The sequence below is a fragment of the Micropterus dolomieu genome, linkage group LG13 (genome assembly GCF_021292245.1).
Source record: "Micropterus dolomieu isolate WLL.071019.BEF.003 ecotype Adirondacks linkage group LG13, ASM2129224v1, whole genome shotgun sequence".
NCBI lineage: Eukaryota > Metazoa > Chordata > Actinopteri > Centrarchiformes > Centrarchidae > Micropterus > Micropterus dolomieu.
The window spans coordinates 5,225,742-5,250,677 of NC_060162.1; the positions used below are offsets into that span (position 1 = coordinate 5,225,742).

At 39.7% G+C, this 24,936-nt stretch overlaps 2 protein-coding genes across 2 annotated transcripts; both read right to left on the reverse strand.

The window, feature by feature from the left end:
- Positions 1 to 579: 579 nt before the first annotated feature.
- Positions 580 to 4,769, reverse strand: LOC123982091 (homeobox protein orthopedia B-like). The gene is made up of 3 exons (XM_046067470.1): positions 4,733 to 4,769; positions 3,788 to 4,194; positions 580 to 1,192 (listed from the first exon to the last, which is right to left on the reverse strand). The coding sequence occupies exons 1-3, from the start codon at positions 4,767 to 4,769 to the stop codon at positions 671 to 673; spliced, it is 966 nt and encodes a 321-aa protein (XP_045923426.1). The 3' UTR covers positions 580 to 670.
- Positions 4,770 to 10,638: 5,869 nt separating this feature from the next.
- tbca (tubulin cofactor a) lies at positions 10,639 to 23,872 on the reverse strand. Its single transcript, XM_046067433.1, has 4 exons — positions 23,705 to 23,872; positions 16,229 to 16,334; positions 13,796 to 13,882; positions 10,639 to 11,733 (listed from the first exon to the last, which is right to left on the reverse strand). The coding sequence occupies exons 1-4, from the start codon at positions 23,755 to 23,757 to the stop codon at positions 11,653 to 11,655; spliced, it is 327 nt and encodes a 108-aa protein (XP_045923389.1). The 5' UTR covers positions 23,758 to 23,872; the 3' UTR covers positions 10,639 to 11,652.
- Between the last annotated feature and the right edge of the window lie 1,064 nt (positions 23,873 to 24,936).

Below are 24,936 nucleotides of genomic sequence, written 5' to 3' on the forward strand. Positions count from 1 at the left end.
TTAAGTCAGTTTCCATGTCTTAATTTATTGTATTTCCCATGTTTTTTTTGCCTTGAACAGCACATGCAGTCAAGTCCTCTTCCATGTTGTCCTGATTCTTGTCAAATCAGCTTCCTTCTCTCTTCTGGTGAATCTTTCATGTCCTCATCATCTTTTAAACCTCCAGGTGTCTTGTTTCTGCACATCCACTGTTCCTCTTTTTGGCTCCTCATAGTTGCATTCTGTGCAGCAGGTGGAGAAGGGAATCTGTAAGTAGTTTTGTGTTTCATAGTATCCACAGAATTTGTCTTCAGAAATGTCAGTCACCAAGCAAATGTCACTGAAAACCCTGCAACAATAAAGGCCAGGGCTGCATGTACCAAATAAATAAACACAGAACAAACAAATAAGTGAATTTAAATAATCAAATAAATAGTTGGCATAGGTTACATGCGAAATAATAAATTAAAGCTTAAAACAGAACCAGTCCTAGCTTGATAAAGACCAACAGGCCTGATAAATAGATTCAGTTTTCCCTCTTGTTTGTGATTTGGGAGAAAAAATGTCAGGTGTACAGTATCCTGTTTGTAGTTTCCCCGGTTCACCGTTTGGATGGATTGGATGGATAAGAAGTAAATGCAGAAGAATTCTGTGTGAGTGAAAGAAAAGCTCTTTGCGGTGGCCCTCCTTACTAGGTGAAACTCATGGATACTGTGTGCTCCAGCGCTTTGCGGCGCAGCGACGCGATGCTTGTCCCTCTCCAGACGTCACTGTCCGGGGAACTACACAGCTGAGGCGAGCCGGTCACGTTGGTCGGGCCCGACAGGGACGCGGGTACCATACCGGGGAAAGTGGGCTGGTAGAGGTGCGACTGAAGCCCGGAGCCGTTTGACGACATGTTGGCTAGACCCATGGAGTTGGGCGGCGGCCCTGCGCCGAGACTACACTGAGACAGGGACTGCGCCATGGCCTGCTGGCGGCCGAGAGCCGGCGGTAGCTGCAGTTGAGACACGCCGGGCATCCCTGCCGTAGCCCAGCGGGTGTCGTTGGCGTGAAAGGAGCAGAGGCTGTCGCCCATGGCCGCTGCTGCTGCCGCGGCAGACGGGAACTGAGGCAGCCCGTGATGCGTCGGCAGGAGAGTCCCCGGAGCCCGAAAGACATTGGTGGTCTTCTTGCGCTTCTTCCACTTGGCGCGTCGGTTCTGAAACCAGACCTGCAGAAAGAGATGTGATGAGTTAGGAGGAGCAGGTGTAATGGCTGCGGGTGTATTGAAGGGTCGTGTTATCAGAGCAGTAAGCGCACATAAAAAGGTTATGACACCAGTCTGTGACCATCATGATAATGCCAACCACCAGCAATAAATCAGCTGCAGAAAAACACAGATTTATGTTTTTTCCAGGATCTTATCAGCTTATCACAAAGTTCCAAAACCTTGCAATTGATGTGTAAACGTTCCCAATCAATAGGCTAACACGCCTGTAGGATACGTTTTGTTTATTTTGGTTATTCTTTCCTGATCCTTAAAACAGAAAGGTTTCAACAGAGGTTACATCTCATCTAGGTGGCAAAATGCTAAAAATTTTGGATTTGAATTGTTGAAATGATGCCTTAATAAATCAACAGCATTTTCTTAGGCCTAAATAATATTATAGGTCTCGTTAATATTAATAGGCTATATAAGTATTATCTCGAGTTTTTAAAGATGTAGAAATTATGTTTTTATAACAGTTTTATTTTTCTGTAAAGATAACATTATAGATAACTTATTACTTTTTACTTATTTGACCCCAATTGACTTCTACTGCTTTGGGAGGAGCCACTGAAAACTACGCACTCAGATAATAAAGATAACGTTGTTGCTGTGACAAACAGTCTGCAGACGAACAGACTTTATTCCGGGAGTCCTTGGGCTCCTGTAGGTTTGCTTGTACGCGGGCGTCTATGATTAATGTGAAGATTTGGTTGAGAAAGTGGGGCGCAGTAATAAGAACGGGACAATCTCACTCTCTTTCCACTCCGCGTAGCCAGCCGTGAAATCCGGCCTGAAATGCATTACACTTCAAAGGAAAGAAAATGCAATTTCTCATTCCGTTTAAAAAGACAGAGTGCACCCTCAGCCCGTCCAGCATTAAGACACGCAGGGCGGTGACAGGCCCATCGCTAAACCGGCTTCTTATTTCAGCCCTATAATAACAGCAGATGAGCGTCATTTCACTAATTCTGATTTTATGGAAATAGTATATAGAAACTGAATTGACCCACACAGCAATAATGATTATTAGGGTATTATTTCACATTTGAGTGCAATTGGCATTGCTATAGTTAATAAGGCGGTGATGCCATAATTCCTAATGTGGATTTGGTATCTGTGCAGGCTGGAAGCCAGTGAGGGCTGTGTTTTTAAAGAGGATAAAATCCTTGATATCAGTGCGTTTTTATCTGAGGCGACTAAACGAGTGTGATAAAGCTGCAATCATCATTTGGTTCCCTGTGGATTCATTGAAACGAGACAGACACGAGATGTAGGACAAATCCAGAATTAGGCAGAATTTAGAGGTTAAAGTTTCCTCACCATTAATAACAACAAACGCCTGCTAAACAAACTGCTGCAATGAGACCTTTGGTTAAATTCAATTTAATTAAATGTGCAGTCAAACACGAGTTTTTACATCATAAAATTGTCCTTAAAAGTCTTAAATCCCGTGAAGTGACAGCGTGACAGCGTGACTTGTTGTTGTTGTTGATGATGTCTGTCTGTCTGCAAACAGGATGTAACTGAAGTAACGTGTAACGAGCTGATCTCAGGCTGTGATGACTCCTGTCACTCCTGAAGCCTCCTTATGTATTTACAGTGTGTGTGGATGAAGCACGCGTGTAATCCACACGTTTTGAATCCGGACCAGACACAGCCACTGCACTTGGGCAAGGCACACACGCCGGAAGTGTTGTAAGCTTTTCTTTATTCATTGTTTCACTTATTGAAGTTCATGTAAAATAAAAAAAATAACCTCAACAAAATACATTTTCTTTCAGCCGTGATTGTTTTGTTTTTGTTTGTTTTTATAAAATAAACTGCGAGCTATAGACCTAAAGTTCTGGGATATAATAAAAATGTGTAGCCTATTTAAACAGTTGTATTAGTTTTCCTCGTGTAGATAATTATTTCAGTGTAACCGGAAGCTGAACTGAAGAGGATAAATAATTGATTTGTGTAAAACTTTCAAAACGTAAGCCAAATCACTTTTTTTGGTTTATCGAGTAAATTCTCTTCTAAAATCAGAGCATTAAATTCTACATGCATGAGAAATTAAATTGGTATTTTGTTAAAGCACAATTATTGATTACTGATAAGAAATGACCGGGATGGATTTTTTTTCGAGCTAGGGTGCATTTAGGCTAAATGTAGGTGCACACCTGTCGAAATGTTCCTGTGTTGTAGTAAGGTGAACACAATAAGTTGAGTTGTTTAGTCACAGAATAAGGAATAAAAAGGCTTCTGTTGGGAGGGATTTCAATTCTCAATTTCTATATTTATTCCAGTATAATTGCATCATGACATTTTTATTTTGTCTTATTTTATTTTTTGATTAGATGTTTTTTTTAAGTTTTTTTTTTATTCGAAAAGCGAAATGATTGTTTTTATTCTGTCCTCACCTGCGGCACATATGTCTGACGCTTCATAGATAAACGATATTAAACGATATTTAGGCCCTACAAATATCAAATGGCACATGAGCCTGTGTCTCTTCTCTGCATTGCGTTTCATTCCCCCCGTTATTAACTGAAACTACAGTTCCAGCCGCCCTACCTGCACTCTGGACTCCGTCAGACCGATCCTCAGCGCCAGCTCCTCCCGCATGAAGATATCTGGGTAGTGCGTTTTGGCGAAGCTTCTCTCGAGCTCGTTGAGCTGCGCCGGGGTGAAGCGGGTCCGGTGCCGCTTCTGTTTCTGGGACTGCTGCGCTGCCGACTGGTTGGAGCTGTTGTTCTGCTGCTGCTGTTGCTGCTGTTTATCCTGCTCTTTGCTGTTGACCTGCACCGTGTTGGATCCTCCGCCGCTGCTAATATCATCGCCCGGGAGCATCGTGGCCCCTTCCACGCCGTCCGAGCCTGGGCCGAGCTCTCCGGAGTGTCCTGGGTCAGGTCCCCCTCCGCCGAGCCTGCACTTCAAAGCCTCCCTGTGGCCCAGGAGCTCCGCCGCGGCATCCTTCATCCCTGCACAGACAACCACAGCTGGTGAGATTTGTACAGTAAACACTTTCGCTACAGAAGGGGGGAAGCACACGTTAATCAAATACTGCGAGACATTAAACTGTACACAGAGAATACACTTTACAGACAAAAGAGAGAGGAATTATGAGTAGTATAAACATTATTTTGCTGCAGTAAATGATCACAGAAAAGCTGCGCATGCATTAAACGATCCAGTTCAGATTTAAAACACAAATGCAGGAATTAAAAAAGCGTGCAGCTCTTTGAGAGAGACAACCACAGCATGCACATTACAATCTGCTCCTTAAATACTCTTAATTCAATTCGATCACACCGATATCTTAGGAAATTGTTAAATCAAATTACGCAGTAATATAATAATAATAATTACTTTTCCAATGAATTAAGCGAGTTTGGTTCACTTCAGTCACATTAAGATGATATAAGAAGCAAATTGACAATTTCTGAGCTTGATTTAAAGTTAGAAGTTCCTCCAGCTTACAGTAGAGTTGAAGACCGGAGTTTGGTGATGATAACTCACCGAGGCGAGCATCCAGGAGGTCGGCATGAGATAGCATTGCGCACCGCTCCAGGGCGAAGTGCTATTCCAAAAAAATCTCTATGACTTTAACCTATTTAAGAAATATATATAGCGTAAATGAAAGCAAATTCGGTTTGTGGTTAAATGGGGGGTTCGTTGCATTATAATGTAGTTTAGAGAAATGGGGAGGCGCTTAACAACGGAATGAACCCATGAGCTTCTCCAAACGAGGACCAATCAGAGTTGAAGCCTGAGGTATGTCAGCTTTAGCCCGAGACCCCCGCCGCACGCCACCCCCACCCCCACCCCCTCCTCCCCCTCCTCCCCCTCTCACATCCACAAGTTCATTCCTCCTCATTCCTGTAATTGGCTTTGATTTCTCCTCCAAATTACATCCAATAAAATAACCTGATTTAATATCTGTGTGAAAGCTTCGACCCGTTCAAGAAATGTTGGATCACCACAATATTTGTTTAATTGTGCATGCTGTTCTGCACTTGTTTTTAGAGCAAGCCACTCGAACAAGAATAGGAGTTATTCATATGAGGAAGAACCACATGGCTGCATTAACAGATACCACATTGCATGGCTAATATGTGCAACACCATGAGTTTGAACTTGAGTCTATAATATCAAACTGCATTTATTGTTATTATGACATTTGTAGTCCATGATGACATTGTCGACCTCTTCATGACACTAAATGGTTCTTGGAGACCAAGTGAACCTCTTCTAATATCCTTGATTTCCCAATCCAGCCAAACAACAAACTTTATATAATTCTAACCAGACTAATTTTCAAGGCCATTAGGCCTTTATGTAATTAGTGCCAAATCTATACGCCTTTATTGCAAATATCAGAGTAAGATCAGTATAAATTAGTGGTAATTTACTAGTGTTTAGGCCCAACTGTCAAGAAGGGAGGGACTTGGTTTAAATGATGTGTGAGCGAATTAATTCGGCAGAAAGTGGAGGGAGTTCAACACGAGCTGCGGATGTTTGCCTTTGATAAAGGGACACAGTTAAACCTGAATAACATGACACCTGAATAGATATAGCCTATATTCTTACATGTTTACAGCACCTGGAGGAGCAATTTATTCATTTTTCCTAATCTGTCTAAATTAAGGTTATTTATTCTCAACGAGACAAGAAAAAGTTATTTTAAATGCAACTAAAAGGGAGATCCCTTTGTCACTGAATTAGGTTCGATTAGCACAGCAGCTTTTTTTTGTCGCACACACACACACACACACACACACACAAACACACCAGCCTTCCAAATATTTAAGGACAAAAAAAAATCAGACATGCTTTTGGACAGATGTCCGGACATTTTGAGGGAGCAGGTTTATTTATTATGTGCTGAAAAAATGCCACAAAGGAGGCGTCCGAGCGTGAACCCGGGGCTCGTTTGGGTTCCTTTCTTCATCCACCCAGGCTTCTATTGCCTCTGCTCATCTTTTATGTGTCTGCAATCTGGTGGCACGACCGACAGACCGAGCGGGAGGGATGGATGGATGGAGTGGAGTCGTGTGCCGGAGTCTCTCTCGGACGCATCGGGGACGTGGAGGAGATTTGCTCTTTGCGCTGATGTCTGCGTCTTTCTTCAGAGGGGGAAAAGAAGATGATGCGCACTTGGAGATATTTCTCGTCCTCTTCTTCTTCAAGGCTCTGTTTTTTTAGAAGCGGGACTTGAGGTAGACTTTAAGAGGGTGAAGACTGGAAATAAGCGATGTTAATTTAAAGGAGGCCTATTGTAGAGTTTAGGATAGAGCCCATGATTTATATTAATGTTTGTTTATTTTACAGAATTATAAAGCCATTTTGTCATTTGTATTAGCCTAAAAAATATGTACAAAATTCAATGACATTTTCTTGTGTAGCCTTTTTGTCACAGCTTCTCCTGGCGCGCTGAAAGCCAATAAGGATAATTCAAAGTCATCACACTGGGATGATGGATTGCGCTCTTCGTTTTACGACTTTTCAATAGCTCAGTGATTTTATAGCTGTACAAACAAAAGTGAATGACTCCTCTCATAGCAGCAGCAGCTCATGTTTAACCCCTAGTTCCGGTTAAACATGAGCTGCCAAAAAACAAATATTAACTTGCTTGCACATTTTATTTAATATTTACAAGCCGAAAAAAATATCAACTTTTTAAAAATGGTAGATTGAGTGTGATAAGTGTTTCCCCCTCCAAATAAATACGTTGTGATTGATCCAAACAACACTGACTGCCTTAATACAATTTATTAATCTGGTTTAGATTGAACCTTGCAAGATTTCATGCTTTATTTGGAATAATAAAACAACATTTTACTCTTTTATTCAATGCACTGGAGACTTAAAGCACAAGTAAATGATATTTGTAGTATTGGGTTGTTTTATATTAACCAAATTGCTGTCTCATCTAACAATAATCTAAGTTGTTAAACTAACAATATAAACTAATTTAAAGGGTTCTTTTCACTTTATATATATATATATATATATATAAATATATATATATACACATATATATATATATATATATATATATATATATATATGTGTGTGTGTGTGTGTGTGTGTGTGTGTGTTTGTGTGTGTGTGTGTGTTATTGAAGGTCTTGGTTTTGCTGAGTTATAAGGTTGTAATTAGGGTAAACAAGGAGCAAAGCCACAGTTATATCTCCCTTGTAGATCCCACTTACATGCTCCCATCAATCCTAGCCATGACATAAATAAAAATAGACAAACAAATTCGCCCGCTCAAAGTTAATGCGGTGCATCTGAGTGGAAAGTAGACATTTTCACGCGTTGTGGAGATGAGGAGTGACTTTTAATAAAAACAACATAAAAATGTAATCCAACTGTAAGTGGTGTACTGGGGCATATATCTGTGGGGGCATGGCTTTTTACCTCATATGCACGTCCGTGACTGCTGCTGTTGGACGCGCAGTTGGAGAGGCTGGCGGGGCTTGAACCTGTGACCTCTTGGTTACAGTACAGGGTCTCCAATACTATAGGCCCGCGGGAGGTTTTCATTCCCCTTCCTCTCTCTATCCCTCCCTCTCTCTGATCCGGCTTTGCAGTCTGTATTCACTCAATTAGAGATTTCTGAGGAGAAAAACAATCGATCTTCCATCTGCACAAGGCCCCGTTTAACAAATGAGATTCTTGTTTCATGCAGCTGATTTGGTGACAGTCCGGGGGATTAGGAGTAATAAATTACTGTGTTGAAGAGGAGACGAGCGGCTGCCGCTGATGCTGCAACTCAGCGGTCTGCTCTGCGTCCTGCATGCAGCGGCAGAAAGTTTGTACACAGACAAACTTTAGCAGCAGATAAAGACGGCATTCTGCTCGATCGCGTGAGGGGAAAACGTATGCATCCCACCTTCTGTGCCGCTACCGCGACAGCGGCAACGTGTCGCGCCCGCGTCAAAATAAGGACTGTTGTCTTCAACATGTCCGCAGTTACAGCCCATTTCTAATAAAAATAAACTTGTAAATAGTAAATTATCAACAAAATTAGTGGCAGAGGAAGTATTCAGATCCTTTAGTGAAATATAGCAATTCAAAATATTGAAAATAGGCTACTCCATTACAAATAAAAGTCATGCTTTCAAAATGCTTAAAGTAGGCCTAGGCCTACATAAATCGGCTTTTATCAGCAATGTAACCTTACGTATAAAAGTAGGCTACTTACAGTGAAGGCAAAATTGCCTGTTACAGTAAATATATATAGATAGCCTATTTATTAGACTAGGCCTATTGGATTACTGCTGATCAAGGGCTTCACTTTGTGGTGAAAAGTGGTGGGGACATAGGGGCTCAGATTAGGGAGACACTAAGCTCGCGAGAAATCACGATACGCAATATTAGGTTGGAGACGAAAAGATCCTTAAACAGTGTTTTAAAGATATCCTCAAAGTCAAGATATAATAGCGGGGGTCATGGGGGACCTACCCCATGAAATTCTGATCTTTAAACACTTCATTTCCTGCATTCTGGTGAAAGTTTCTGCACCAATTTATGGTGGAAATGTTTTTATTTATGGTAAAGGAAACACAAAATTCAGGTTGCAGTTGACATTTCAAAATATATAAATATAACAGAATCTAAGTCAGTGCAGCTCTCAGTCATTCTGTGTTGCTCCTGTAGATCAACTTTTCTCATGTCATCCCCGTTGAGGCAACACATATGTAGGCATGATTTAGTCTTCCCTCCTCTTTTGTCAAAGAGAGAGAACTGAAAACAAGGCCAAAAAGGAACTGTGTCAAGAAGTTGTTAATGTTACTGACTGGTGCATGCACATTTTTGGTTCAGTTTATAATCAGTAGCTTGTCTTTTTTAGCTTAAGTTACTTTTATTGGACAATGCACATTTGTTTCTTCTATATTTTAGACTAATTGCATTGCATGTTTTTTTTTAAACAAATTATGCTTTAAAAAAGTGGTGGGGACATGTCCCCATCTTCCCCAGTGTAAATGACACCTATGCTGCTGATGTATTAATATGTAAGCGGCATTTTAATGTTATCTGGCTGCGGTAGAGCTCATTTTACTTTATAGTGTTAGGTTGTTTAATTTACTGCATACATCCTTAGCCTAACTGCAGTTACTAAAATCTCCGTGTGCAAAACTGCCAAATAAAAGTCGCTGAGAAGGAGCCTACAATAGCCTATATCCTAGAAGTAAAAAATATCTATATTTTAAGCGTAAAATTGAATGACATTTTGAGGTATTGGCGACTCAGTATTTGAGAAAATGTCCTTAGTTTCCTTCCACAGCTTATCAAAATAGTCACGTGCCATAACTGCTCCATTATTAGATTGGAAATGGCAGGTTAGCTTGCTCTGAGGTTATATACAGGCCAATTCATTCATTCTATGCTAATTTAAGGTTTCCCAGATAATTGGTAGTCTGGTGGTCGTGGAAGCAAAGAGGCTGAAGTTAGTTTTGTTTGAGAAATGAGTAGACAAACATTACTTTTGAATAAAGTATAGGCCTAATGAGAAATAACTAATTACTCAAGCGGCAGAATAAAGAAGTAGTATTTCCAATTTATGCCATTTTATACTTGTAGTCCATTCAACTCCATTTATATGGCAGAGACGTTTTCAGATAAAGATTTTACATGCAAAAACACGTGATCAGTTTCTAACATACATTAAACCATCTACCAGGATATAAACAAGTTACCATTTGCTCCAGCTACAACACTAAAATGCTGCTTACAAGTTCATGCATTATTATTAAAAATAATTCACCTATAGGCCAAATATGACATCTCCTTGAAGGGGGCAGTTCTACTGCCTAATGACTGCTTTTATTTTGATACCTAAGTTAAAAAAAAAGTGCGGATAATACTTACGTAAAACATTTATTTACTGCTACTTTTAGATGTAGGATCTGAACACTTCTTCTTTTAGCCACTCAGAGCAGCCAGCAGCCTGCACGGGTCCTGTGGTCACATAAACCCAGATGTAGCGCCCAGCCACCGCATCTCATGCCTCAATTAGCGCCGCTGCCCTCTGTACGGACTCGATTAGGCCGTGATTTATCCGAAAGAAATATAATTATACCTCCAAATAAAATAATCAGCATTGAAGAGCGATTTCCTTAACGAGATGGAGCGGGGTAGATGCCACGGAGTAGCAGCGCCTCATTAGGGCGGTAATGAGACTTTGGGGTGATCCCGATAATTATCGAAATCTGTAAAATAAGGATCAAGTCAAATGTAACCTTAATTTGTCTGGCAATTGAGTTCATTTATTAGTATGACTATTTAGGAAGGACTCTCTCAGCCTTGATACAAGGTGTCGTTATTTTAGGTCATTTGGATAATAGATGTAACTGCTGCAGGGACATGAGACAGGCCTGTTTTGTCATTCATGGCCTTAACCAACATTCATCATGTGACTGACGGGGCTGCCCAGAGTGCTCTGGTCTTTATTGTAGGTATCAAGACAATCCATTTTCACTGCTCTTAACAGGAACACCAGCAAGTGAATACATGGTGCAATTAAACCCATCACTTAGTGTTAGTGCTGAAACAATCAGTTTATTAATAGATTAGTTGAAAGAAATTCACAATCCCCAACAATTCTGATAATTGCTTAATTGTTTTAGTAATTTTCAAGCAACAAAAAAAGCCAAACATTAACTGGTTTTAGTTTCTCAAATGTGATAATTTGCTGCTTTTCAGCTGTTTTTTTAATCACTGTAAGCTGAATATATTTGTGTTTTCGCAAAACAAGCTCAGGTAACTTGTGATGGGTATTTTTCCCTTCTGACATTTTACAAATTAAACAATTAATCGAAAGAATAAATCGACAATGAAAACAATCGTCAGTTGCAGCTCTGGATAGTTTTCTGGGATGTCTCATCATCATCATCATGGGTTAGAAACAATAAAGGTCCTCAAAACTTAACCAAATCAGATACATGTCAAAAGAAATTCAAAATGTATTAATCTGTCACTTCATAAAACACTGGAGCTTCTACAGAGATCTGCAGTCTTTCACTGTTTACAATAGCAACCAGTGTAAACCTTCCTACTTATAAATCAACCCTGCAGTGGACCCGCACCAACAAAAAATGTTTGCGGAAAAGACAACAAACATGTGTGTGTTTAATCATGCCTATGTAGTCCAGACTGTGTATTAGTATGCTAATTAATGTCATAAGAAAAACCTTTTTACTCCTCTACTGCGATAAACTGAATGATTTATCGTGTTCTTGTGGGATTTTACTCGCAGGAGAGGCTCGATCAAATGTGCTGGCACGTTAGTGGTGAACAGTAAAAATAATTACATCAAGAACAGAGACTCTGAATGGATTCAGTTTGCCTCCACGGTTGCAAACAGAGCCTGACGAAAGGAATGGACATTTAAAGCAAGTGAATCTCACAGTGAGAACAGACACAGATCAGAAATCATCCTTCAAGCTTCACTGAGTCCAGAATGTTTCTAGCCTCCTTGTACTCCTCTGATTCGGCCAAATCCTCTTCTGTTTCCTGAAAAGACACAAACACAGACTTTTGAAAAATATCTCCAAAGCCCAAAAATGAGGAATTACAGCTACTTTAGAATAAATGCACAACTGTCCTCTACACATATTTGGGTAACTGTCTATAATCAAAAGATTTGAACAAAACTGTTTTGATGCCGCTTTGTCATTGTCATCATAAAACGTTAATGACTGAGGTAATATTTCAGTCAGCCTTATGTGACTGGGATCTAAACTGAGAAGTTGAGTGTAGGACAGAGATAACGTGACTTGTGTGGTGTCCATGTCCTTTAATCAAGTGTGTGCGAGTTCCTGTGGTGGTCACTGCAGTGACAGCGCTGCTAATGAACTGCGATGAGCATATTCATATGTGCACGTCCGTCTCAAAGAAAGAAAAAAAGAAGACAGGATGAGTGATGACGGAAGAGGACATGTTGCTAATCCCAAGTTAGCTCCCTCCGCCTACCATTTACTGACTCACACCACCAGCTGTTGCACTGCATTATTTGAGACGACCCTGAGACTGTGGTTGTACAGAAAGACAAAATATGGTGTAACGTGACATTTGAGGATATTCAAATGTTCAGTTCATTGATATCACAAAAAAAGCATTTATGTGGTCACAATGACAAGGTTAACAAGCTGATTCAATAAGTGTGTTTTATGTTCACCATTTTCACCATCTTGGTTTGCTGTGTTAGAAGGAAGGCTGAAAGGTGCTAATTAACATTAAACCCAAAGTTCAGGCGAGGCTGATGGGAATGTCATTAGTTTTTCAAGTCATAAACCAAACTGGACAAATTGTAATTATGACAAGGAAAGTTAAAACAACTCATCCTGAGGGAGACATTTATTTAAGTGCCTATATCATAGCAATCTATCTAAATGTTGTCAAGATGTTTCACTAAAAAAACAAATGTTAACCTCATTGTACAGGAAAAGTCAGGGGATCAACAAAGTCAGTAGGATTCATCATCTGGGAACCATGAATCAGGGGCTGCGTTAGACTCGATGTCCGTCATAATCTGTTATTACATGTCAGTTTTAATTGAGACATATAGCCTATTTAATAGGATTTAATTTTCAAAAACATTATAGATTATGCATTTATTAAGGGCATGGAGAGACTTTTCATGTGACCACACGAAGCAGGCGAATGATTTTTACCTGCTTGCTGCCACTTACCTGGATGACAAGGTCATGAATGTGAGATCAAAGACAAACAGCTAATTTAATATGCACACTCGCCGCCAACTGGACAGGAGGTCTACATGTGTAGACAGCGTTGCATGTGAGTTACTTAACATTACAGTAGAACGCCCTGAGTCTTTATCTGTCAAAATGATAGACAGCCTTTAGATTTTTCCTTTGTTGTCCCCCCCCCCCTTCATTTACGGGGAATATTCGGTTATCGCCACCCGTGTCATGAATGTCTGCTTCATGACAATCCACTGAGCAGATGTTAAGATATTTCAGTCTGGACCAAAGTGGTTGACCGACTGACCAACAAACTGACCTTGCCAACCCTACAGTTAAATGAATAGCACGGCTAATAAAAAATTTAACTACATCATTGTTTCTGGAGAAACATGTTGCTGTTGAGTTTCTCCAAATGTCAATTTTTAATCTTTTGAGCAACAAAAATCTCACTCAGCTCCACTCTATGTTTAAATGCTGGCAGAAGTCTCTAATATCGTATTGGATTATCTCTCACATTTCCAAAATCAAGGCAAAGCAGTTTGTTGTTTCTGTTGTCTGGATACTTTTAAGCAGTCAAATGTCAAGCAGTGCCCACTCACCTCTTTAAGCCTTGGGACCAGCTTAGTTTCAGACCAGGTTATAAAGTTACTATCAGATATACAATGAGGACTAAAAGATACACTGCTTGGTGACAGTGAGAAACCCATTTTACGTAAAATACGCTGTTTAGGCTAACTGAATGAAAAACAGTACAAATACAATGACACCATGTAGGTTTTCAACAAAGCCATGAATTAATAGATCGAGTTTCATCAATAAAGTTTTGTCCTTTTGTGAGATGAAAAAGGTTGTTTTTGTGTGTTACTTACTAATAACTGAAGCAGATCTGCATGAGCTATGGTCAAACGGCGGTGGCTGTCTGGGATCATCATCCTGGACTCCTGCAACACCTCCATCTGAAAACACACAGAGCCATCACCATTATTAATTGGACTTACCCCCAACACTGCTCCCGTTATCATTTTTCATTACCTGCCTTCACAAAAAAAATAAATAAACACATTATCAAACATGTATTTTCAAAATAAGGAACATTAATTTAAACAGCTAGATACAGGCATACTCATTTGCTGCATTTCGCTGTAGCCTTGTTCCTGACAGTAACGTGCAGGGTGTCCCACATACAGTCTGCTGTGGTGAACATCTCCCAACAAGGCGATGGTATGAAAAATGTTATTGAGTTATCGATCGGGCAGGGAGTTGGGCGGCAGGGGACCACCTCGATCTGACTGCACACCTGGATAAATGAAGAAACCCTGAGCCGAGGGCACTGTGATCAGGCGTAAAGAGGTATTACTACGCCCGGAGTGGAACTGTGTTAAAGCTTGAGGAACTTTCACAGCCGCGGCTAATGTGGAATTCCCCCAGCTGGCACCCTAAAGAGCAGAGAAGAGTTGGCTAACGCTGTCAGACACACTCACTCATGACAGATGTTTCCTCACCTAGCCCTCTGTCGAGCTGGAAAGTCAAAACATGGACGCAGTTACACACATGTACATTTCACGGCTGTGCACACAAACAGGCGCTCAGATGAACTCATACACGGGCAGGCTGGCAGGCTAACTGACACGCCGAAAAGACGGTAAACAACTAGTCGAGTAGGTTTCCATCTAGATGTGACAAGGTGAGCCAGACTAAGCAGAGGAGTGCTGAAACAGAGAAAAGTCATGGTGCCCTCCCAGTGCAGTGGAATGATCCCATCAGCGCTGGATAAAGACGACACTTACAGCGTATTGATTCCATTAAAATAAAAACCTCTAATCCATCCTGCCCCAGACCTCTCATCTCCAACCATAATCCATCTGGCTTCACAATCTCCACATTTAACTCCAGCCAAGCCTGCTGCTCAGCCTGAGCCTCCGCTCTATGAATGAACAAACAAAACAAAACACACACAGAATTTTAATGTTACCAGTAAACATAATGTAGTTCCTCCCTGCCTGAACCATGTACAAGTGAAATCCAAATTAACTGGGACACAGTACTCTTGCAGGAGGAAGTAAGGAGCAGTACTGGTGGACCACGCCCACATATTTTGGTACAGTCCATATACTGAGGCTTTTTGGGATAGTATAAAAGGGATATCTATCTCCTAAATATTGTTACGGCTTCAAGTAAAAAAGAACTGTTACCAAACTCAGAGAAATAACCGACTATGAAACTTTCACACTGACTACGCTCCATGGAATAAATTACTTGCACCCTTCAACCACAGAAAGAAAAGAGTGATCTGTGTTAGCGGTGTATGCATTTACCATTTCTAGTAGCTTATTTCACCACTTTAATTCTACTTCATTCTCCACCTTATTTTAGAATCTGCTCCCTTTCCCTTCCCTCCTCCAGTAGGATACGTTTTATAAAGTTGCCGAAACGACACAGAGCTCATCTTCGCTTTACCTGGTCCGTGCTTGTAAAATATCCACCATGTCCACATCTTGTCATGTAATAGATCACAATTCTCTCTGTGTTTCTCTGCAAAATGCTAAAATGGGTCACCAAATATACCTGGGAGGCCGGCCCAAGTAAAGTCTTTATGTGGGAAACACTGACTAGTAGGGCTGCACGATTAATTTAATCACAACAGCATTATTTATGAGTGGTGTGCCAGTAATGTTTAAGTCATCAACCTACCGTAGTACTGTCAGTATTTTGTGCATTTCTCTTGATAATCAAGCAATTTTATTTAATGTTCCTCTTAATTTGACCTTTTTGGCCCAAATCCCTTTGTAATTAACTGTACCTGTGTATAGGTCTGTTAACTGATGACTCTATGCTAGTCCTTGTGTTTTCATTCTGCTAATTTAAGACTTATTTTACTAAGACATAAAGCAAGTTAGCAACATGTGTGTCACACACATGTTCAAACCCTACACTGCTTTCTCCAGTGCACAGGCAAATGATGGAGGGCTTGCCGGCATAGTGACAGAGAATGAAGGAGGAGAGGGACACTAAATTACCAGCATGTGTCAGTAATTATCAAACTCCTCTAAAGTAACATGATATAATTACATCTGCATCAAGCAAATTACAAAATCACTAATGATTCTCTTCTCAAAACCTAATTCTTCATTATCACTGTGGACTGACCTCATTACATGAACGAGGGGCTACTCAAATCATCAACATAGAATTCGCTTCTTAACTATGAGAGTCACTTACTGGCTGAGATAAATGGATAATGCTATGATTTCCATATATACTGTTATATATGATCAAAGAAGCAAAGAATAGGACCCACATACCTGTTTCTTGATCACATAAAGATCTCCTGCCTCCGCTTTCAGGCGCTCAATCTTCTCCTCCTGCTGCTGTGCCTCAGTTTTGTACGACATCTCCTCTTTCACCAGCCTGCAGACAACAAGAACAGGAAGAGGGGAAAAGACGGTTCAGTTAGAGGCAGTGACACAGTGTTGTTCCTTCAAACATGAAACATAAATGCACGGGCTCCCCGACAGATAATATAGGCCGCGCCATGAAAAAGACGAGCTGTGATGGTCACCTTTTACAGAGGCCATCTATCCTCATTCTGTCCAATGGTCCTCTGACTGAGGGGTCACAGGGAGATCATTTCCCGCAGGATGGCGAGACGCACACCTCAATAACAACCACCGAATACACCATTCCTCCTCACTGCTGCTACACACCATTCTGGCATCCAAGCGGAGATCAGCCTTAAATTATGCTTTAATTTGAAATTCAAATCAAGGATATGATGTACTTGCAGATCTTAAAATGTCCCTGAATACCTCAGACAAATGTTTCCCATACAATGTTAATGTCATGCTCATCTGATATGAAATGTGTTTTATTTCTGGAACAAATCTTTAGTTTTACACTAAGATAGTATTAAAATCAGTGCTTGATAGCTGCTTTGCACAGACATTCTCCATAACAATCACAAAATAAGTCTTTGCAAAGGTCACGACTAAACTGAAAAATATTTACAGGATATTTCTTTCATAGTAAATAGACTAAACAACTGAACACTTATTAGTAGAGTCATAGTCATGGGCAATAATGGTACAGGCCTGATGTTGAAATGAGACTGAGAAGCCTTTTTCACAAGTTTTATACTGTATATTATTATTTATTATTAGTATTTGTATCATATGTTGCTCAAATGTGACAATTTGAGTAGTTTGAATGGAGACAGCTCATGTTGGGAATTTCTGAAAACCTCATATATGACTGAAGATGATTATAGTGCAACTTAACACTAGGCTGAAAAGGTTTTAGGTCTGGAGTACCTGTACCCCGACACCCTGAGGCAGTGATGTCACAGTGTACTGACACGCCTTCAGGTACACAAATACATCACTGCAGCAAAGTGAGAAGTTAAAACACTGGCTGTAAACAAAAACAAGGTTTCCAGGGGGTGTTAATTTGTACTTTAAAGCGGAGATTTCAGGAGTTTGACTGCTGTACAGAAAATATGTTTTAATATGTCTTTAAAAATTAATTATTTCTCACATTTTTGTGATTGATGCCAGACACTTGTGTTACTGTTATTCTACCATTTCTATAATCTTCACTAGGTTACCCACACCATTTCTGTAAGCGTGTCATGTCACAATGCACACCACAAACCTGATGGTTACGTAACATTAGCACAAGTTATTTATCCAAAACAGAAACATGGATCTTAGGTCTGGTATTAAGTAATTTTTAGGGCAACGCCATTTGGCCATGGATATATATAAATATATTGGGGCATATAAGGCAAAATGTAGGGCAGTTAAAACCAAAGGTGCAGTAAGTTATAATTACATTGTATCAAGAAAGAACAGTATGAAATCAACAATTAGGAGTAGGTGTATTGAGAAACATTCCTGAGTTTATTAAATTTGAAAGTTAAAATGCTGTTTGATTTTTCAAAATGTCAATAACTCATATTAATTTAACCATTTACTGCTTATTGCCGTTAGAAACTGAGTACAATTAGCGGGTAATTAGCCTGATCATCAGACGTAATCAATACAAACACTTAAATCTTATCAGACTGTAAACCATTAATCAAACCAGTAACTAACTGCAGTCAACATCAGACAACCTTATCGTACTTTAACAGTCACCTATTGTTTCTGTGGTGGTGACAAAACCTAAAAGAATAAACATACAGTATTAGCAGTCTGAATGAAACGCAAGCTCCCTGTTGTCTCCAGGGAAAATATTACACCATACTCCATTGAAGAAACAACATAGTAACCATTCCTACTGTGTCGGCAAAAACACATAACTGTAGAAACTAAAGATGAAAGCAATTTTGGCGGTTGAGCACAATAATTTTACGTGGAAATGGTGCCATATGTCAACAGTCTTCTCGTCAATTCGGCAAATACAAATTTGGATTTTGTCACCTCGTTACCAGCCTTAGATGGCAACGTGGTGGCAATTAATTATCTAGGGGTCAACTGATCGATTATTCAACCAATTGTTTCAGCATGAATCTGTTCTCTAGTCCAATGTATATTTAATATCAGAAACTAATTGTTAACCAAACATTCCTCTAACAAAAACGAGCATGACCTCATGAGCACGAAGATAAGCAAGATGATTATTCTGAAATATTATCGCACAGAAGCTTATTTCACATTAATTCAGAGTAGGGATTCCCAGGGCCAGGGCAATTAAAAATATTATATTTAGTGACATAGTGGCTCTGTTGTATGCTGTTCAATTTAATTTGAATTTTATTCCAAAATATACCAAGGTGAGACTCTGAAGTGACACATCAAGATCATTTCAGTGCTACATAATCATCTCTACTGTGAAGTAAACTGAATTCTGATTAAATGTATTCTTACTAATGTACTTTTCAAAATAAATACGTGTCCGAATGTCTTCATTATCAAGTGTTGAGTAACATCGACAATTAAATTGCACCTCAACCTATTCCATGTTTTGCAAACATACAGGGCCAGACAAACAGAAAACATTTTACTGTCCTTGTGAACTGTATCATTGCTTCCAGCTCACGCCATATCACTGTGCTTACCTGACTCCTTTATCTAGCTCCATCACCTCCAACACACACACACACACGGACATGCACACTACTAGTCCTTTTTAGAGATTAATTGATCATCAATTTAGTCCCTAATTTGGACCAAGTCAGGTGGTAAATGGGCCTCTTTTCCTTGATTGTTAGTGAAAATGGGGTTGAGTACATTGATAAATTTTGATTATTTATCAATTACGGGCCAAATGGAACTAAATCTATTAAACAGATTCTGACCCTGATTGGCATAATTGAGTTTGAAAATATCGCTATTGATAATGATTCCCAACTAATAGTCTTTTTCCGTCTGTGCCTGAATGACAACATGAACGTAATTTTTCATAAAATCAGCTGTGTGTGTGCGTAAGTGAGTGATCTTTCATTAATCAGCCACATTACTGGAGACCCTTCCCTCCGTGTTGCACTGCTCTGTCATATTTTACATCAATTACCACTCATTTTAATGCGGTTCCATCAAGAAGCTTTTTAAACAGGCGCCATATGTAATCGCAGCGCCTGCCTTCCACTCTCATGCTTGATGCTGAATGAGTGATGTCACCTGTTTAGAGTCAAAGAAGGTGGCAAAGAGAGGGGAAAGATGGAGGAAGGAAGGCTTGGAATAATTTGAATAAAACTGAAGGACAGTCTAATAACAAAATGTCCATTCCTCCCCTTCCAGTCCTGATGTTAATTTCTTATTTCTCCCAGACTTGGAGCGCCGTGTGAATGAGGGGTGGGGTCGTGGCTGGTTTTAAATAGACCTGCCACCTCAGGCTTAATGGAAAAGGCAGCTCTCTGGAAAATAGAAAAAAAAGGGAATTAGAGCCAGCCGACACACACATTCGGCCGCCTCCTCTGGCACTGTATTTTTGAGCCACGACGTAGTCTGTGCTGGGACCGGAATGACAAAGGCAAATTACTGTTGTCATTTTATTAAGGGCATCCGCCTCGCTAGGGCAGAAAAGGCACTGACTGGAATGTGCAAAAGCCAGTGGAAATAGGCCTGGCTAAAAGACCAGGCAGGTTTCCTCTAAACTCCAATATATAACAAGGAAGCAGGGAGCTAGTGAGGCAAGAGGAGAGAAAAAGTAGAGACAGAGGAGAAAGAGACTGAATGGGAGGGACACAAGATTATGAAGAGACAGAAAGCAATGACACTCTGTACATTTAAACCTAACGGCTTGATTAAGGGTTCATGTCAGCGTAGTACTTTGGGCCTACAGGGGGTGAGATGTAGTATCGCCTGCCTTATGTTCAAATAGTATACTCAACCTTAAAAAGTACCGTCTTTAGGGACAGTACACTTCTGTACTACTGCACTATTGTTTTTCTTGCACTGGACACTGTGACATTTTTCTCTATGGGAAGCCCAGCCACCATCATTACCACCTCAGGGAGCCTGTTAGTAATCTGACCCTCATCAAAACACAATCAATAGCACATTACACTAACGCTATTGACAGGAGGGAATTAGAGGTCTGCCTGATCGACGAGAGACCCTCCCAGTCCATCACAGAGACTACTATACTGAGCCCATTACCTCACCACAGCTCTTATAATATCTACAGTATTTTCTATAACAGCATGGTAAATCAGGCCATTGGACAAATTTAGAGATGAGCTCAGAGTGGATGCCAACTCTTTTAATAGATTGGATTACACTGGATGATGATCTTCAGAGGTCCTACATCAAAAAGCCTGTGTTTTGTCACATCTTAAATCTGCTGAGATGTCATGTACAAAGAAAAACACATGTATTAGGGTACAGGTTTGGAATTTCTATTCATTATTCTTTTGTACTGTAAGAGTCGATTTTCCCATGCTGTCTTCTACATCGCTACATCCCTCACCAGCTAGAAAACTATGGAAACAAAAGCTGTGCTTCCATCAATGTTTTTAAATGACATTTTGAAGTGTCAAATTAGAAAAAAAATAGTCTTTTTCTAAAGAGAGTTAATGCGCTAAATGGGAGATGGAAACACTTTTGCAGATTAAGTTCTGACGTAGTGACCTTGTAACTTACGACTGATCAGCTGTTTCCGCTGATGGCTGGTAGCAACTTGCCCACTTGAAACACATTCCTGAAGACATCTATCCACTTACTGCTGTTATTTAACGGTAGTGATAGTAAAAGAGGTACATTTTACCAGGCGTCTGTAAAACATACCGCTGTGGCATGTTCAGTTTGGCTACAGCTCTGTAACGTGGGCTAGAGGCTCAAGTTGCAGCCTAATAGTGTTAAAGTTGTGTTTGCTGTTACAGAGGAAATAAAGTTCCTGCTTACAGTATAAACTTCACCACAATCTCTAACGAAAAATCTTCATCAGCAGTCCAGACTGCTAGTTAACCAGCTTTACTACTCTCTCACGGCGCGATCTTAAGAGATTGGTCAAATAGTTCCCAGTGACTCTTGAATAGTACTTCTGCTTGAAATGCCCATCCCTACCATATAATAGTACAAGCTTTGATACTGTAATGTTTTTCTTGAACGTGTTTGATCATCAAATCAGGATCTACTGCAGATTCCAGTTGAACAGAATGTGAAGAATACTGACAGTACAAGATTAAACTTACACTACACCGCATATACCTTTGTGGTTTGCAGAGGTAATAAAATATTTTCCATGCTTCTGGAGATGTTGCAACTTGTCATCCAACAGAATCCACTCCCTGGCATCAAGTGTCAATAAGTTAAGTTTAGTGATGAGCTGTGGTCTGATTTATTTACTGTAATTAGGCCTATATAAATGTCTCAATAATCTTGTAGATATGTCACCTTGATGATATAAGTTAAGAGAAATATAACAATCTTTGGCTTAACTACACTGAGGTTGTATACTGATGGAGAGAAACAGAAGCTAATTTATCCTAAATATCAAGCTACTGACCAGATAGTCAATATGAAATGCCTCAGAAAAAAGGAATTCAGGAGATCTCTACATTTAATTCTAATAACGCACGCACTTAAGACGCAATTTCAAAGCCCTAAATCTAAATCCTGAATTTGATTTAAGCATTAAAATTTAGAGTAAAAGTATTGCCAAAGTCCTTATAGGCAAGTCCCATATGACCATTGGTGGTTATTTCAGACTAACAACACCAAGCCCCTATCTGAATGAATAGGGAGAGCGCCATAACTGCACTTTCACTGGTCAGCAGAACATAAAAACTGCACGTACAGAATCAGCAGTAAACTCTGATAATAAAAAAAAAAAAAAAAAAAAAAAAAAAAAACACTGAAAAAGTTTGAAGACTTTGCCCAAAAATAAGGTTTGATAAGCATTTTTCCCCACCGGTTATATGCGTTAGTAGTGACGCATGCGCAGCAGACCTTTACGTCAATGGAACCACACGATTGGCTTAATACGTTTCCCGGCTCGGCAGTTAAAAGCAGACGATTGGCTTTTTAGCGGGAGGGGCGGGATAACCCGGCATTATGGGAGTTGTATTGAGGATTCTTTAAGTAACCTGTCGCCTCTTAAAACATCTCTGATATTGTTCTGGTATTAAGTGACATGAAAACTGCCACAGAATGGGGTCACATGATCAACTTGGTTTAAGTTTACCAATGGCCCAAATTTCCTGACATCACTGTAGTCTTTTAATATCACTCTACCAGAGCTCTAAAGAGAGCACTGCCAATTTAATTTGCGCATAATGAAACAAACGATGAGACTGCATAACTTGTCTGTCTCCAGGACGGTACAAATGAGACGATAATATAATCTTACCACAAAATAACCGACCTGAAGCTAGTGCCAACATGGTTCTTCATAGAAACAGTTTCAGTATAGAAAATAAAGCAGCATCATATTTAACAACTTATAGGATATTTTTATGATATGCTTAGTGACAGCAAACTTGCAGTCCTAATACAAATGTGATGATCTGCTATCTAGGCCATAATACTAATAGCAGCAGTACATGATGGCGACTGTCCCATTGTAGTCATCGTGACTGTGCAGGTATTTCATGCATTTCTACAAATGTCCACCATCCGTTCAGACAGGGTGGTAAAAAGTCTAATTATATGGAAATAAAACCAACAAACACAGCTAAATATGACTGCATTAATGACAGCAGTGTAACATTAACGTTAGTATATTCAATGTTAGCCGAGATGGGGAAGTTTTCAATGTTAGCGGCTATGTAGCTACCGTTAGTTAGTTGTGTTTACAACCACTTATATAAATATAATATTATAGTAAAAACAACGTGTATGACACTGGTGGTTGGGATTTACCTCTTCTATCATTATACATGGCAGTCTGGGAAACAATACAGCAATAGTTACCTCACAGACGAGCCGTATAGGCAACATGTTCATAGCAACATGAGAGCTATCTAGCTAACAGCTAGCATCAGTTGATCAACGTTAGCTGCAGCTGGAAGCTACGCTGAACATAATGACAGTAACTGAACAACGCTATCTTTTTGGGTGGCGTTACAGTGAGTTTGTATCGTCAGACCACAAGTGTTAGATAGTTACTGTCAAACCAAAATGAAGTGTAGCCACTGCAAACGGAACAAAAGAAAACTGCGTAGCCATCAGTGACCGCAGGCCGCGCCCAAACACCGGAGTAAAGTTAAAACATATCCGACAAACAGTCTTCCTATCCTTGGTAAGCTAGTTAGATCGCTATCCTTAGCTCAATGTAGCTATTCAAGCAGCTTTCTGGACATGCTAAATCATCTATAACTACAAATATAAGCATCTTACCTCTTAACAATGCCGGTTTTAATCTTAATTTGCCGTATTCTTGGATCTGCCATGGCTGTAGACTGGGGATATTACAGTTTCTGTGGGTAACTGGGTGAACACGGTGCGCAGGTGGAATTCAGTGATGACAAGCTGCTTGCAGATAAATCGATCGTTTGGATTAGATGATTACCGAGTGTGTGGATCACAGATTACAACTGGTCCAGTTTGGGGAGAGAGAGCTCTGGTCCTTTATGATGGTCAGATATTCTTTACATGCAAGTAACTTGCACAAGGTCATTGTATTCCTTTTGTATTAGTCCTATACAGTGGTAGAATGTAACTAAGTAGTATAATTTTGAGATACTTGTATTTTACTTGAGTAGTTCCATTGTATGCTACTTTATACTTCTACTCCACTACATTTCAGTGGGTAATATTGTAGTTCTACATATTTCTAATATATATATATATATATGCATAATGAGTACTTTTGCTGATGGTACTTTAAGGAAAATAATAACAACGTCCAGTAAACTGGTCCACTATAAAGTATGGGTTGCTTATACAAACACAGAACACTAAAAAGGCAAACAGCATTGTGGGTGATCAGGGACGCCCCCTTGCCTCTTCTTTTTAACTGTTGCCTTCTGGACAACAAGACTGTGTTTCTCTGTTACAAAAAACAAATCCAAGTTTTCCTTTTTTCCACAGGCTAATAAATTTCTTAAATGGACAGCCAGCAGACCATGAAAAATATCCAAGACTAATATGAGCTTCATCTTTTAGCTGCTTTGGGCAGCAGTTGGGGATTCCCTCAGAAGAGCAGAATTTTATCAAGGTTTAAGATAATCTGGCATGTTGCTCTGTTGCCATATTTTCTCTAGGCATATCTGAAAAAAGGGATATGTAAATATTGTTATTAATATACAGTGTGGATCACCATTGACAGTAGTCAATACAAAATTAAAGAATATAATAATAAAACAAATGTATTGTATATTTTTGTATTGTCCTATGCATTAACCTTTAACATATTTCCAATGTTTCATTGACTTCTGAATTTTATAAACTGGAAAGTCTAGTTTGTGATACTATTTTTGAATATGCAATTAAGTAACAAGAAAAACGAAGAGCTGCATCTTTTATATATGTACTATATATATACTTAATTAAGCAATTTATTTGGTTCAGAAGAGGTAAAAATAGTGCACTGTGGCATATCAATCACAATGTGTCATATATATATATAA

Coding starts and splice junctions, on each gene's coding strand:
- LOC123982091 (XM_046067470.1), bottom strand. CDS start 4,769: ATGCTATCTCATGCCGACCTCCTGGATGCTCGCCTCG. Junction 4,195..4,732: donor CCTCCTGGATGCTCGCCTCG/GTGAGTTATCAT, acceptor TTGTCTGTGCAG/GGATGAAGGATGCCGCGGCG. Junction 1,193..3,787: donor TGACGGAGTCCAGAGTGCAG/GTAGGGCGGCTG, acceptor CTCTTTCTGCAG/GTCTGGTTTCAGAACCGACG.
- tbca (XM_046067433.1), bottom strand. CDS start 23,757: ATGGCAGATCCAAGAATACGGCAAATTAAGATTAAAACCGGCATTGTT. Junction 16,335..23,704: donor AAAACCGGCATTGTTAAGAG/GTAAGATGCTTA, acceptor TGTTGTCTGCAG/GCTGGTGAAAGAGGAGATGT. Junction 11,734..13,795: donor CAGATCTGCTTCAGTTATTA/GTAAGTAACACA, acceptor GTGTCTTTTCAG/GAAACAGAAGAGGATTTGGC.